Here is a 15176-nt window from a genome sequence, read left to right as displayed (position 1 = left end):
ACAAGCTTGTAAATCTGTCTCTAAAAAGATTTATTATTGAGTTTGGAAGACCTACATTTTATGATATTCTTCTCATTAATTCTCTTGGCATTCTTTTAGAGTTGCAAGAATTTTTCAGTTTCTTCAGGATGGTTTGCATAAGGTTTTGTCTGCAAGTTCCTTGAAGGGACAAATCTCTGCTCTTCCTGTTTCATTCACAGAAAGATTGCTAAACTTCCTGATATTCGCTGTTTGTACAGGCTTTAGTTTGTATTTCAGTCTGTCATAAAATCAATCTCTCCTCCTTGGAGTCTTAATTTGGTTTTGTAGGCTTTACAGGCCCCTCCATATTGAGCCTATGCATTCTTTGGACATTTAACTACTTTCTTGGAAAGTATTGTTCCTTTTAGTCATCTCTTCTGCTAGAAGAGTTTGAGTTATCTGCTTTTTCTTGTAAATCTCCTTTTCTGTTTTTTCATCAGGATAAGGCGGTTTTTGTGGACTTCATTTCTATTTTTTCCTAAGGTTGTGAATTCTAACAACATTAGTAGAGAAATTGTTGTTCCTTCCTTGTGTCCTAATCCTATGAATTCTTTGGAAAAGATTTTTTCATTCTTTGGATGTGGTGAGAGCTTTGAAATGTTATATTTAAGCTACTAAGATTTCACAAAGACTTCAAGTCTATTTGTTATATTTTCTGATCCTAGGAAAGGTCAGAAAAACTTCTGCTATTTCCTTGGTTTGTTGATTAAAGCTTTTTGATTCTTCAAGCTTATTGGAGTCAGGTTAGGCCCCGCTTCAGAGAATTTCAGCTCATTCTACTAGATCAGTCGCCACTTTGTGGGCTTTTAAGAATGAAGCTTCAGTTGTTCAAATTTGCAAGCGGCAATTTGGTCTTCTCTACATACATTTACTTAATTCTACCATTTTAATATATTTGCTTCTTCAGAAGCAGTTTTTGTTAGAAAAGTTCTTCAGGCAGTTGTTTCAGTTTGATTCTTTTGCTGATGTTTTAAGTTTTTCTTTTCTTCATGAGAATAACTTATATTTGGGTTGTGGATTAATTTTTCAGCATATGACTGTTTGTTTATTTTTATCCCTCCCTCTCTAGTGTCTCTTGCGTGGAGTTCCACATCTTGGGTATTTGATATCCCATACATCACTAGCTCATGGACTCTTGCCAATTACATGAAAGAAAACATCATTTATGTAAGAACTTACCTGATAAATTCATTTCTTTCATATTGGCAAGAGTCCATGAGGCCCACCCTTTTTTTTTTTTTTTAAAGTTTTTTTTATTGGATGAAAGATAAAACAATACACGTTAATGCATTTCAAATCACATTGGTTACAAGTCAACATGTCATGCTGTGTTTTACAATAGCTTAACATCCTATATTTAATTTATCTTAGGTACATTGTAATTCACTAAAAAAGGAAAGAAAAACAAAAACAGAACAAATATTGGTCATCTTGATTATGCAGGAGTTAAAGAGTCTCTTGCCCGTCTCGATGTAAGGATATACTTATTTATGCAGTGCCTGCATGGTCACCATAGGGACTACCCTCTCCCAATTACCGTGAATTTCTCCTAGATTATATACAGTACTCAATGTGTGTGCATTCGTGTTTCCCAATAGAACTTTACATTGTGAAACATTTCCATATCTTTTCTTATAAAATAGCCATATTCCTCCAATTGGATCGTACGATCCATTGACGCTTCCCATTCTCTGTATGAGGGGATTGTTTGTGACTTCCAGTTAGTGGCTATCAGGGATTTAGCAGTATTTAGAGCTAATTGTATTAGTTTCCTGCGTATTTTGCATTTACATTTTGGGAGTAGGTTTAGTAATGCTGTGGTGGGTTGGATCTGATACTCGTTGCTTTGGTTGCTGACAGATTTAATATAATCCCCTATTTTTAGCCATAAAGGTTGTAGCTTACTGCAGGACCACCAGATGTGTATCATGGTGCCCCTACTACCGCACCCCCTCCAGCACATATCAGAGGCTGTCGGGTAGATTGTCTTGATTCTCGCTGGGGTGAGGTACCACCTCGTCAGGATTTTGAAATTTAATTCTAGAGCCCTGGCAGAGGTCGAGGATTTTCTGGTGTTCTGCATTATGAATTTCCAGTCCCTTTCATCTAGATCTCTCCCCAGCTCCCTATGCCATCTACTCACATAATTAGGAACTTCATTCAAATCACTGAGCGACAATGCCCTCTTAGCCCATGCCAAGGTATGACATAGGGGTTGATTACCCAAACACTGTTGCTCGAACAAAGTGGGCTGTCTAGTCAGCTTTTCTCTGTCTGGAGAAGTGGTCAGAAAGTGCTGAAGTTGAAAATATTTCAACCACTTCGTGAAGGCACCCCCCAGTACCTCCCCAAGATCAGTTCTCTGCTTAAGTTTACCGCCGGTTAAAAATTTGTGTATGGGTGTTGTGTAGCCTATTTCCCAGTCAAGTTGCATATTAAGTTTTTGTTCTAAACCCCCGTGTAATTCAGCGTTAGGTGAAACTGGAGACATCGGGGATCTAAGGGACGATATCCCGCTATTGCCGGCTATAGTGTTGTCCCAGATGTCGAATACATGTTGATATAGTGGATATGCTTTAATCCACGGTGGGCGACTCTTTCTTTCTACCCAGCACAATACCCCTGGGGAGGGAGATTTCAAAATATGAGAATCTAACGCTACCCATGCCTTGTTTTCGGCATTTCGATGCCAATCTAATATTTTTTGTAGACATTTCGCTTTATAATATAATTCAACGTTGGGGAGTCCTAACCCTCCATTTTGGGTAGGTCTATACATTGTGGACTTAATGATTCTTGGTTTAATTTTGCCCCATATATATTTATTTAGCATTTTTTGGAGCTTATCGCGAAATGAGGTAGTTAGCGCAATTGGTACTGTTTGGAGCATATAGAGAATTTTGGGCAATGCAGTCATCTTCACTGCCTGTATGCGTCCCCACCATGAGATCGACTTATCGCTCCACCTATTTAATTCTTTAGCTAGCTCATTATATAAATTTTGGTAGTTTTTCTCAAACAGGATACTGGGTCTAGGTGACAAGTAAATCCCCAGATATTTGATAGCCTTTTTTTGAGGGGTGAATGGACATCTCTTTAATAATTCAGAGTATTCTTTATTTGACATATTAATGTTCAAAATTTCCGACTTTTGATCATTTAGTAGGAAATTGGAAAAAGTTCCGAACTCCCTAAACTCCCTAAGCACCTCTGGGATCGACTCAATTGGGTTAGACAGTGTGAGCAACACATCGTCGGCATAGAGGGACAGTTTATAATCATTTTGCCCTATTTTTATACCTGAAATTTGCGCGTTTTGTCTAATTTTATGGGCCAAGACCTCCATACTCAACACAAATAAAAGAGGGGATAAAGGACATCCCTGTCGGCTTCCATTCTGGATAAAAAACTTATCTGAGAGTATATTATTTGCTTTTACTTTAGCTGAGGGATTGTGATATAAACTAAAGATTCTTTTTATAATAGTTTCCCCAAATCCCAATTTCTTTAATATCGCTTGTAGTAATCTCCAATTTAAGCGATCGAACGCTTTTTCTGCGTCAGCGGAGACAATCACCATTTTTAGTTTATTAATTTTAGCATAGTCAATTAGTTGTAGTGTTCTGATGGTGTTGTCTCTCGCTTCTCTCCCTGGGACAAAACCTGCTTGGTCCAGGTGGACAATCTGGGGTAATATTTTATTAATGCGCCCTGCTAAAATCTTTGCGTAGAGTTTTAGGTCCGTGTTGAGTAGCGATATGGGTCTATAACTGCTTGGTTGATTGGCTGGCTTATTTGGTTTAGGAAGCACGGAAATATATGCTTCCAAACACTCTGCTGGGAAACTACCTAATTCGTCTATATGTTGGAATGCTTTTAATAGGTGTGGGGCTATTAGTAATTTGTACATTTTATAGTAATCGTTTGAAAATCCATCTGGGCCTGGGCTTTTATTATTGGGCAGTGTCTCAATAGCATCTAAGATCTCTTTCAATGTGAATGGAGAGTCTAGGATATCCGCTTCTTGGGTGGAAATTTTAGGTGTATCTACCGAATCTAGGTACTGATTAAGGGTGTCTAAGTTTCTTATTTCATCCTGATTTGCAATGTTGTATAATTTAGCATAATAGTCACCAAACACATTCGCTATTTTTTTCGGCTCTGTCTCAGTCTGTCCCCTATCATTGTCAATTTCAAAAATGTGAGCCTGATACATCTTTTTTGCTAAGGTTTTTGCCAACCACGTACCTGCTTTATTGCTATTATGGAAGTACATTTTTTTAAGGTAAAATGCTTTATTATTTGCGGCCTTTTGCAAGTGTGTTCGGAAGGCAACTCTGGCCCCACATACCAGCCGCGTGAGGTCCTCGCTTGTGGGGTTGAGTTTATGTCGCTGCTCTGCTGACTTTAGATTAGAGAATAATTTTTGATACTCTTTTTCATTTTGTTTACGGAGAGTTGCTCTTTGTTTAATTAATTCTCCCCTAATAGTCGCTTTGTGTGCTAGCCAGTTATTAACCTTATTTGTGTCCCCTGAGGTGTTGTGCTGAAAAAATTATTTTATGTGTTCGCCTATATGATTCTTAATAAGTGGGTTGTGTAGTAAAGTGGGGTCTAGTCGCCACATAGATTTGCGTTGGGGCATTGAGGGCCAACTAAGTTCTAAGGTGATAGAAGCGTGGTCCGACCATGATATCGGCTGAATCTCTGCTTCAGTGGCCAAAGCTATATTATTATGGTCTAGCAGCCAATAATCTATTCTAGAATAAGAATGACCCGGGTGCGAATAGAAGGTATAGCTTCGGGTTTTGGGGTGGTTTAACCTCCAAACATCCATTAGCAAGAGAGTATCCAATCTTTGGGTGATACATGTTCTGTTTTTCTGGGTTATTTGACTTTTCCCCGTGGAGCAGTCAATGAGAGGGTTCAGTGTGATATTTAAATCTCCGCCCATCAGCACTACCCCTCTCTGAACTTCTCCCAGTTTGGTTAGAGCCTTGTTATAAAAAGCTTGTTGGTTTGTATTGGGCGCATATATGTTCATCAAAGTTAGCTGAGTGTTATATAGTGTACCCACCAATATCAAGAACCTGCCTTCTTCATCTGAATATTGATCTAAAATTTGGAAAGGGACGTCCTTACTAATTAAGATGCCTACCCCATTCTTTTTTCTGACATTAGAGTGAAGAATTTGTTGGGTGTAATATTTGGAATATAGAGTTGGTTCTCTATGCTTGGGAAAATGGGTTTCTTGTAGAAACACTATCGATCCCTGTGATTTTTTTAAACCATGCCATGGCAATTGACCTTTTGGTAGGGGAGTTCAGGCCCTTACAGTTTTGTGATATTAGCTTTATATCATAAGACATTGACTATGAGTTTAGTTTGCATTTGCACTTTCTTAATCGTCATCTCTAACGGGCGGACCATACAATAGTACCTCTTATATAGTAGTGACCAACAATACATAAAAATCAAACATAACCTGATAACCAGGTAAAACAATATGAACATTTTAACCATAAATCTAATTAACCATATCATTTTCTCTATTGAGAAATAAAGACAAGAGAGAAAAGAGAAAAAAGAAAAAATATGGTAGGGGAATCCACAGACCTTTTTAGGTCTAGACACAGTTAGGGGAACAAAGTTGTAAAATTACACTTGCTTTTTATATTTAAGTTTTTTTTTTTTTTTTTTTTTTTTAATATTTATTATTTTCCACATATATATATATATATATTTTATTTTTTATTTTTATTTTTTTTATTTATTTTTTTTAAATTTATTATTTATTAGTATACTAAATACTCATACTGGGCAAATAATCAGTGATCTCAAGTGACTCTGTTAACTTATTATGAATGCAAGGTCTTTCATTAACAGTAACAATGGAATTTGGGTTCAATAGCAGAACATGAGTCCACTGCAAAGTCAGTTATATTTAGGCTCAATGCCTATTCCTGTAGAGCTCTGAACAGTGTAGCATAAGGAACAATAAACTGTATTACCTGAGCAGATGAGAGTTCTCCTCTTCAAGGCAGTGGGGAACCAAAGACTAATTTCCAAGCCCTTGGTTTCTTCTTAAGATCCGTATTCTACTTACGGGGTGAGAAATCATCTATCCTCAGAATCTTGTGCTGCTGATGAGCCACCTACAGCAGGGGCTCTTGAGCGCTTTCGCTGGACTGTTTGCCAGCGTGGTCTTTGCTGTAGTGGGTTGGTTTCTTCTGGAGCTTTTGCTTCATGTAGTGACGGCAAGGAGGGGTGCGGTATTCCAAGTTGGGTACAAAAGGTTTCCAGGTCGTCTAAAGATTTGTAGACATGCATGCGGTTGTTTTTCAGCACTTTGATACTGAAGGGAAACCCCCATCTATAAGGGATTCCGTTGTCTTGAAGGTGTTGTGTCAAAAATCTTGTTTCTTTTCTGTTTTGTAGAGTGAGTGGGCTAAGATCAGAGTAAAATTGTAGCTGGTGCTCCTGGAAAGATATAGATTGCTGCTCGATGCTTTCATTATCCTCTCTTTGTCCAGATATTTATGGAACTTTATGATTACATCCCTTGGGGGATCCTTCTCTTTGGGTTGAGGGCGTAATGCCCTGTGGGCTCTATCAAGTGGTATTTCATTATATTCAGGATCTCTTAATATGGACTTGAACAAATCCTGGAGGGATGTGTGCAGAATCTCAGGGGTAATTCTTTCTGGTAGACCTCTAATCCTTATATTCTGCCTCCTCCCTCTATTGTCCAGGTCCTCCAATTTTTCCTGAAGAAAGGATATTTGGGATTCTTGAGCCAATAGTTTTCTATTTATTAGATCCATATCTGATGTCTGTGTTTCCGTCTGTTCCTCTAAGTACTCCACTCTATTTCCCAGCTCATTAACCTCTTTCCTCACCTCCGCCAGCCCATCTTTGATCATGCGGCCTACTTGCTGTATGAATGAGGTGAAATCACCTTTCGTAGGGAGATCCTTTAAATCAGCTCTTGTGAGAGGGGTATCCGCTGTTATATCCTGTTGGATTTCTGCCTCTTCTGGAGTCTGAGATGAGTCCTCATCCTCCATTGTCAACGCCTGTGACGTTTTAAAGAACATGCTCATCTTATTGGGGTTATGTTTCATATTTTTGTCGCCTTTAACTGATCTCCTTGAAGCCATATTTGAAGCCTCAGCAGGTATCTATCAATGCAATCCTCCCTCCCAGTGCAGAGGATCTCTGTAACTAAAATGTAGCTTATATTTGTGGATGCAGTGTGAACCAGATTATCTTCTATTTACCCCTACTTTCCTTTTTTTCTTTGTTTCTCCTTCCTTCCTCCTCCTCTACTCACTTTTTCTTTTTCTTCCCCTTTTAGGTTTATAATTATTTATTTGTTTCTTAGCTTGATGATAGATATGTAATAGGGGTATGTAGCTATAAGCCCTCTTATCTCTCACAGGGGTATATTTTAATCTTTCAAATACTGCCACTGGCTAATTAGGTGGAAGAGAGAGAAAACAGCATTCACCTTCCCTTAAGCCTCTCTGATACTGAGCCAATGAGCTAGACTCTGTCTGGGAAAACCTTTGTCTGAGTATTTGCTGCGGGAAGATAAGTCTTAGTCACTAATGCTTAATTTATCCAGTCCCATGCCACAAGGTCATAGAATATGGGCCTGCCGCTATGCCTGATATATTGGCTCTAAAGCAGCTCCTATTAGCTATAGTGCAAACGGCGCTATTTATGGCAAAGGGCTTCCCATCTGATATAAATGTCAGTCAGCTCTGTGAGATCCGAATTATATGCTGGGTCAGTATAATTAAAGCTGATCGCCTGTGTGCTTGTGTTGTTTAAATATGGCGCTCACCTCTGACCTGCGTTGGCGTTGTGACGGCCGCCTCCTTCACTCCTTCTCTGCACTCGGTCAGTCGCTATGCCGGTTCACTCGATCAGCGATCGGGTAGTTACTTTTCCTTAGGAGTGATGCTGGTTTTGAGTTGCGGCGAACAGTCCTGTCAATGTGGCAAGTTTAACTTCTTTCAAATGATTACCGCTGTGCTTTGTATGGCGGTTTTGGCGCTTCGTTAGAAGCAGAGCTATTATGATACTCACACTTTCTTTCTGTGACTTTCTTTGTGCTTTAGAGTTTAAGGAGTTTTCAAAGCCTGTTTATATAATTAAAGCATGAGTATTTAGAGTGTTATGCCCCAACTGTGACTTAGGATTTGCAGAGCTTAAAAACTATGCGGCCATTTCAGTCCATGGTCGGCTCCGCCCCCCGAGGCCCACCCTTTTTATGGTGGTTATGATTTTTTGTATAAAGCACAATTATTTTTAAATTCCTTTGTTGATGCTTTTTACTCCTTTCTTTATCACCCCACTACTTGGCTATTCGTTAAACTGAATTGTGGGTGTGGTGAGGGGTGTATTTATAGGCATTTTGAGGTTTGGGAAACTTTGCCCCTCCTGGTAGGATTGTATATCCCATATGTCACTAGCTCATGGACTCTTGCCAATATGAAAGAAATTAATTTATCAGGTAAGTTCTTAAATAAATTATGTTTCTTCACGTGCTAAGTGAAACCACAAAAATACTTGCATTTACACCTAGTATGCTGCTTTTTGTTTTGTTTTTTGTTTTCCTTCATAATTTTCTACTTTCTTTGCTTGTGTGTTTTCCTGCTGAATTGTTTGAAATTTCTGCATGTCTCCAAGTGAATGGCTATCTGCAAACTAGCTGTCTAGAATTCTCTCATGATTCATGTGCACTCAGGATATGAAGTAGGGGGTTTAACTGTAAGTAGATTCCATTTTTGAATAATTGGAAATAAGTTAGACAAACAGAATTAACTTTCCATTCCTACTTTTTGGGAAGCTTTTAATGTGAGGAAAGGCATGTGCAGTCTAGAAAACTACGAAAACAGACAGAAGAATGATCATTGTGTTGTGTAAAAGGAATATCTAACACAAGATATAACTCTTGTGCTCACTAAATTCTTGTAGCCAGATACCTTGTTTGTATTGTTTTCAGTATTTTTAATAACTCTTCTAAGACTCTGATCTTATCCTGTATCTCTATCCAGTTGCAGGAGCTTGTCTGCCACGTTATGATGGGGAACCTGGTGATGTTCAGGAAGGATTCTGTGCTAAATATTCTTAGTGAGTAAATTAAAGTAGAAACCAATTGTTCTCTAAATCTGCCTTAACATCCCACTTAATAACTGACATGCAGACTTTTCCTCTCTACTGTTATCCAACCTCTTCCTTATTACCTAATAGCTTGCCTCTTCCTCACTTCCTAATAGCCTTCCTCTTCCTTACTACCTAATAGCCTACCTCTTCCTCACTACCTTATAGCCTGCCTCTTCCTCACTACCTAATAGCCTGCCACTTCCTCACTAGCTAATAGCCTGCCACTTCCTCACTACCTAATAGCTACCCTCTTCCTCACTACCTTATAACCTGCCTCTTCCTCACTACCTTATAGCCTGCCTCTTCCTCACTACTCAATAGCCTGCCTCTTCCTCACTACTCAATAGCCTGCCTCTTCCTCCCTACCTAATAGCCTGCCTCTTCCTTACTACCTAATAGCCTGCCTCTTCCTTACTACCTAATTGCCTGCCTCTTCCTTACTACCTAATAGCTTGCCTCTTCCTTACTACCTAATAGCCTGCCTCTTCCTTACTACCTAATAGCCTGCCTCTTCCTTTCTACCTAATAGCCTGCCTCTTCCTTACTACCTAATAGCCTGCCTCTTCCTTACTACCTAATAGCCTGCCTCTTCCTCACTACTCAATAGCCTGCCTCTTCCTTACTACCTAATAGCCTGCCTCTTCCTTACTACCCAATAGCCTGCCTCTTCCTCACTACCTAATTGCCTGCCTCTTCCTTACTACCCAATAGCCTGCCTCTTCCTCACTACCTAATTGCCTGCCTCTTCCTTACTACCTAATAGCCTGCCTCTTCCTTACTACCTAATAGCCTGCCTCTTCCTTACTACCTAATAGCCTGCCTCTTCCTTACTACCCAATAGCCTGCCTCTTCCTTACTACCCAATAGCCTGCCTCTTCCTCACTACCCAATAGCCTGCCTCTTCCTTATTACCTAATAGCCTGCCTCTTCTTCACTACCCAATAGCCTGCCTCTTCCTTATTACCTAATAGCCTGCCTCTTCCTCACTACCTAATAGCCTGCCTCTTCCTCACTTCCTAATAGACTGCCTCTTCCTCACTTCCTAATAGCCTGCCTCTTCCTTATTACCTAATAGCCTGCCTATTCCTCACTACCTTATAGCCTGCCTCTTCCTCACTACCATATAGCCTGCCTCTTCCTCACTACCTTATAGCCTGTCTCTTCCTCACTACCCAATAGCCACCCTCTTCCTCACTACCTAATAGCCGGCCTCTTCCTTATTACCTAGTAGCCTGCCTCTTCCTCACTACCTAATAGCCTGCCTCTTCCTCACTACCTAATAGCCTGCCTCTTACTTACCTAATTACCTGCCTCCTCCTTACCTAATTGCCTGCCTCTTCCTTAACTAATTGCCTGCCTCTTCCTTACTACCTTATAGCCTGCCTCTTCCTTACTACCTTATAGCCTGCCTCTTCCTTACTACCTAATAGCCTGCCTCTTCCTTACTACCTAATAGCCTGCCTCTTTCTCACTACCCAATAGCCTGCCTCTTCCTTACCTAATTGCCTGCCTTTTCCTTACTACCTTATAGCCTGCCTCTTCCTTACTACCTAATAGCCAGCCTCTTCCTCACTACCTCTACCTTATAGCCTGCCTCTTCCTCACTACCTAATAGCCTGCCTCTTCCTTACCTAATTGCCTGCCTTTTCCTTACTACCTTATAGCCTGCCTCTTCCTTACTACCTAATAGCCAGCCTCTTCCTCACTACCTAATAGCCGACCTCTTCCTCACTACCTAATAGCTGACCTCTTCCTCACTACCTAATATTTATTGCCTGCCTCTTCCTCACTACCTAATAGCTAGTCTCTTCCTTACAACCTAATAGCCTGCCTCTTCCTCACTACCTAATAGCCACCCTCTTCCTCACTACCTAATAGCCTGCCTCTTCCTCACTACCTAATATTTATTGCCTTCCTCTTCCTCACTAACTAATAGCTAGTCTCTTCCTTACAACCTAATAGCCGACCTCTTCCTCACTACCTAATAGCTGACCTCTTCCTCACTACCTAATAGCCACCCTCTTCCTCACTACCTAATAGCCTGCCTCTTCCTCACTTCCTAATATTTATTGCCTGCCTCTTCCTCACTACCTAATAGCCTGCCTCTTCCTCATTACCTAATAGCCTGCCTCTTCCTCACTACCTAATAGCCTGCCTCTTCTTTAGTACCTAATAGCCTGCCTATTCCTTAATACCTAATAGCCTGCCTCTTCCTCACTACCTAATAGCCACCCTCTTCCACACTACCTAATAGCCACCCTCTTCCACAATACCTAATAGCCACCCTCTTCCTCACTGCCTAACAGCCTGCCTCTTCCTCACTGCCTAACAGCCTGCCTCTTCCTCACTGCCTAACAGCCTGCCTCTTCCTCACTGCCTAACAGCCTGCCTCTTCCTCACTGCCTAACAGCCTGCCTGTTCCTCACTGCCTAACAGCCTGCCTGTTCCTCACTGCCTAACAGCCTGCCTCTTCCTCACTGCCTAACAGCCTGCCTCTTCCTCACTGCCTAACAGCCTGCCTCTTCCTCACTGCCTAACAGCCTGCCTCTTCCTCACTGCCTAACAGCCTGCCTCTTCCTCACTGCCTAACAGCCTGCCTCTTCCTCACTGCCTAACTGCCTGCCTCTTCCTCACTGCCTAACTGCCTGCCTCTTCCTCACTGCCTAACTGCCTGCCTCTTCCTCACTGCCTAACTGCCTGCCTCTTCCTCACTGCCTAACTGCCTGCCTCTTCCTCACTGCCTAACTGCCTGCCTCTTCCTCACTGCCTAACTGCCTGCCTCTTCCTCACTGCCTAACTGCCTGCCTCTTCCTCACTGCCTAACTGCCTGCCTCTTCCTCACTGCCTAACTGCCTGCCTCTTCCTCACTGCCTAACTGCCTGCCTCTTCCTCACTGCCTAACTGCCTGCCTCTTCCTCACTGCCTAACTGCCTGCCTCTTCCTCACTGCCTAACTGCCTGCCTCATAGTCTTCCTCTTCTTTGCTCTATTATTACAGACTTCCTGGCTAATTCTATCTTCTCCTGCTTCTTTTTTCCCTCCTTTTACTTAATTTCTCTTCCCCACCCCCAGGATACTCTAGGCTTTTAGCCTGTGGAATGTCTCCATGTAACTCCTTTTGATCTAGTGATATTGTATTCATGAAATGGTGGCTCTATAGTTTTTGTCTTGGAGTATGACATTTTTTTAAAAATGTATTTCCATCTTAATGGGAGTCCACTGCTTCATTCATTGCTTGTGGGAATTAAGAACCTGACCACCAGGAGGAGGCAAAGACACCCCATCCAAAGGCTTAAATACCTCCCCCACTCCCCTCATCCCCCAATCATTCTTTGTCTTTCATCACAGGAGGTTGGCAGAGAAGTGTCGGGAGATTCGGAGTAGTCTCTTATGGAGGGTAGTACTCTTCGAAATGGGACTGGAGTTTTAAATAGCCCTGTCAGCCTCTCAGTGAGAGCATGGATGAAAGTTAGAGTCCGGAGATGCAGGGGAGAGTCTTTCTGCAAACCCATGCCGACTCAGATTAACAGCTCCATTAGCAATCAACATTGATGAGTTTCACTGCCTGCTTTTCTTCTCTCAAGTCTATGTCAGTAGCGATGCTACTACCCTGTCACACTTGAAAGGCTGTGTTCCTGTTCCACTGCTTGATTCTGGTAAGATAGTTTCATTTATATATATTTGATAACGTTAGAAGACAGGGTCACAGTGTGGTTCCTTTATCTTTATAGAAACTAGGGTAATACCCTCAGAAGGGGGTTATTGAACAGGGGGGATTTTATGGTACATTATATTGTTTATTGTGTTTCTGCTGCATTTGTGTGAGATGAGGCTCTGTCAGTGTGGAACAGTCAGTTCACTTAGCGAGAGATTGAGGCGTTTTTTGGGGGGTGGTTTGGCACGTTTTTCTCTCGAGTGCAGGGGCGGTCCCGCATGGCACTCCATGTGACCTGGTGTGGCCTCTGTAACTTCCTCTTTCTCGATCTGCGTTTCGGAGGAGACGAAAGCTGTTTCTTGTAGTCAGGGTCATAGGAGATGGTGAGTGCCCCAGCCGTTGGGATATAAAGGTGCCATTTAACTTTTTATCAAGTCCGCAATAAAGTTGCAAGCTATGGAGGACTCTGATATGTTGGAGGATACTCACTCTTTATCTAAACCTATTAACTGTGTATATTGTGAAGAGGTTCCAGTTGAACCGCCTGCTCAACTCTGTTCCACATGCTTTGACAATATTACTTTATCTAAAAAGAATAAAATATTTAGTACGACTGAGCCGTCCACCTCAGAGGGTTCTCCGCCCCGCGAGGTGCGTTCCCTGCAATTATCTCCGAATACACAGGCAGTTCCCCAGGGCACTACTAATCCTCCTGCGGGAGGGGCCCTTTGGCCGTCAGACTTCGCCGATCAGTTACAGACGGCGGTTTCTGCTGCCATTAATGCAATGACTCATCCTACTAAGCGCAAGTGGAAGGTATGGCAGGGGTCTTCAACTGCTGGATTTCTCAGATAGATTATCCGCCGAGGAGGACAACTCCGACTTATTGGAGGATGTTGCCTCTGTGGTTGGAATCGGCTGCTTCTAAGCCTCCGTCCACGGAGGAACCAGATCTTAAATTTGAAATGGAGCATTTGTGCTTTCTGCTGAAAGAGTTGCTTGCTACGTTGGAGGTTCCGGAACCGAAACTACCAGAGGAACCTTCGATCCCTAAACTTGACAGGGTTTACAAGGACAGGGTAGTGCCCCAGGCCTTCCCGTTTCCTTTCAAAATGGCTAACATTATTAAGAGTGAATGGGAGAAACTTGGCTTGTCTTTTTTCCCCCTATACTTCTTTTAAAAAGCTATTCCCCGTTCCGGAAGCACAGCTTGAACTGTGGGGAACCGTCCCTAAAGTGGATGGTGTTATCTCCACGCTTGCTAAGAGAACGACTATTCCACTAGAGGATAGCTCCTCTTTCAAGGAACCCATGGATAAAAAGATGAAGTCCATGTTGCGGAAGATGTTCCAACTCACAGGGTTCCGTTTTTTAACCGGCGGTCGCTACGGTGGCTGGTGTGGCTACCTACTGGTGTGACGCTCTATCAGCAATGGTCGAGGTGGAGACTCCTCTCGATGAGATTCTAGAACAAATCAAGGCCTTAAGGGTAGCGCATTCGTTCATTTGTGATGCTAACTAGCAGATTATTTGCCTGAATGCTAAGGTTTTTCTGTTTTAGCCCGCAGGGCTCTGTGGCTAAAGTCGTGGTCTGCTGCCATGACTTCTAAGTCTCGACTGCTTTCCCTTCTGTTTCCAGGGAAAAGTTTTGTTTGGCCCGGGCCTGGATTCCATCAAATCTACGGTCACGGGTGGCAAGGATGCCTCCTTGCCTCAGGATAAGAAGGCTAAACCTAAGGAGGTCTACTTTTCTTCCCTTTCGTTCGGACAAGTCTCAGCGCCAGCAGCCTGCTGCAAAGTCTGAACAGTCCAAGGGATCTTGGAAACCAGCTAAAGCTTGGAACAAGTCCAAGAAGAATAAGAACCCAGCCGAGTCAAAGTCGGCATGAAGGGCGGCCCCCGATCGATCCTCGGATCATGTAGGGGCAGACTCCTCCTGTCAAACATATCTTCAAGGCCAGAAAAGAGACACCTTCCTAGGGTGTGTGAGGGATCTCTCTGAGTTATCGTCCCAGTCCCTCCGGCTCAAAGAGGCCTGGGGTATTATTCAAACCTTTTCGTAGTCCCAAAGAAGGAGGGCACGTTTCGTCCAATTCTGGATTCTAAAGGCCTTAAACAAGTTTTTGTCAGTTCCATCGTTCAAAATGGAGACTATCAGGTCAATTTTGCCCCTGGTTCAGGAGGGGCAATTCATGACAACTATAGACCTGAAGGACGCTTACCTCCATGTTCCAATCCACAGGGATCACTTCAGGTTTCTAAGGTTCGCCTTACTGGATCAGCACTTTCAATTTGTAGCCCTTCCGTTTGGTCTGGCGGCTGCCCCA

General features: G+C 42.3%; 1 protein-coding gene across 1 annotated transcript in view; it reads left to right on the top strand.

Annotated features, from left to right (window-relative positions):
- INTS3 (integrator complex subunit 3) overlaps positions 1-15176 on the top strand; it is an 883995-nt gene that overhangs the window by 556797 nt on the left and 312022 nt on the right. Inside the window, 1 exon segment of the mRNA XM_053719732.1 lies at positions 9087-9162. Coding sequence (XP_053575707.1) covers positions 9087-9162 — 76 coding nt within the window.

This window comes from Bombina bombina, chromosome 1 (genome assembly GCF_027579735.1).
Source record: "Bombina bombina isolate aBomBom1 chromosome 1, aBomBom1.pri, whole genome shotgun sequence".
Lineage (NCBI taxonomy): Eukaryota > Metazoa > Chordata > Amphibia > Anura > Bombinatoridae > Bombina > Bombina bombina.
Note: the sequence above shows the minus strand (reverse complement) of the source record. Positions and strands in the feature narration are given on the sequence as shown.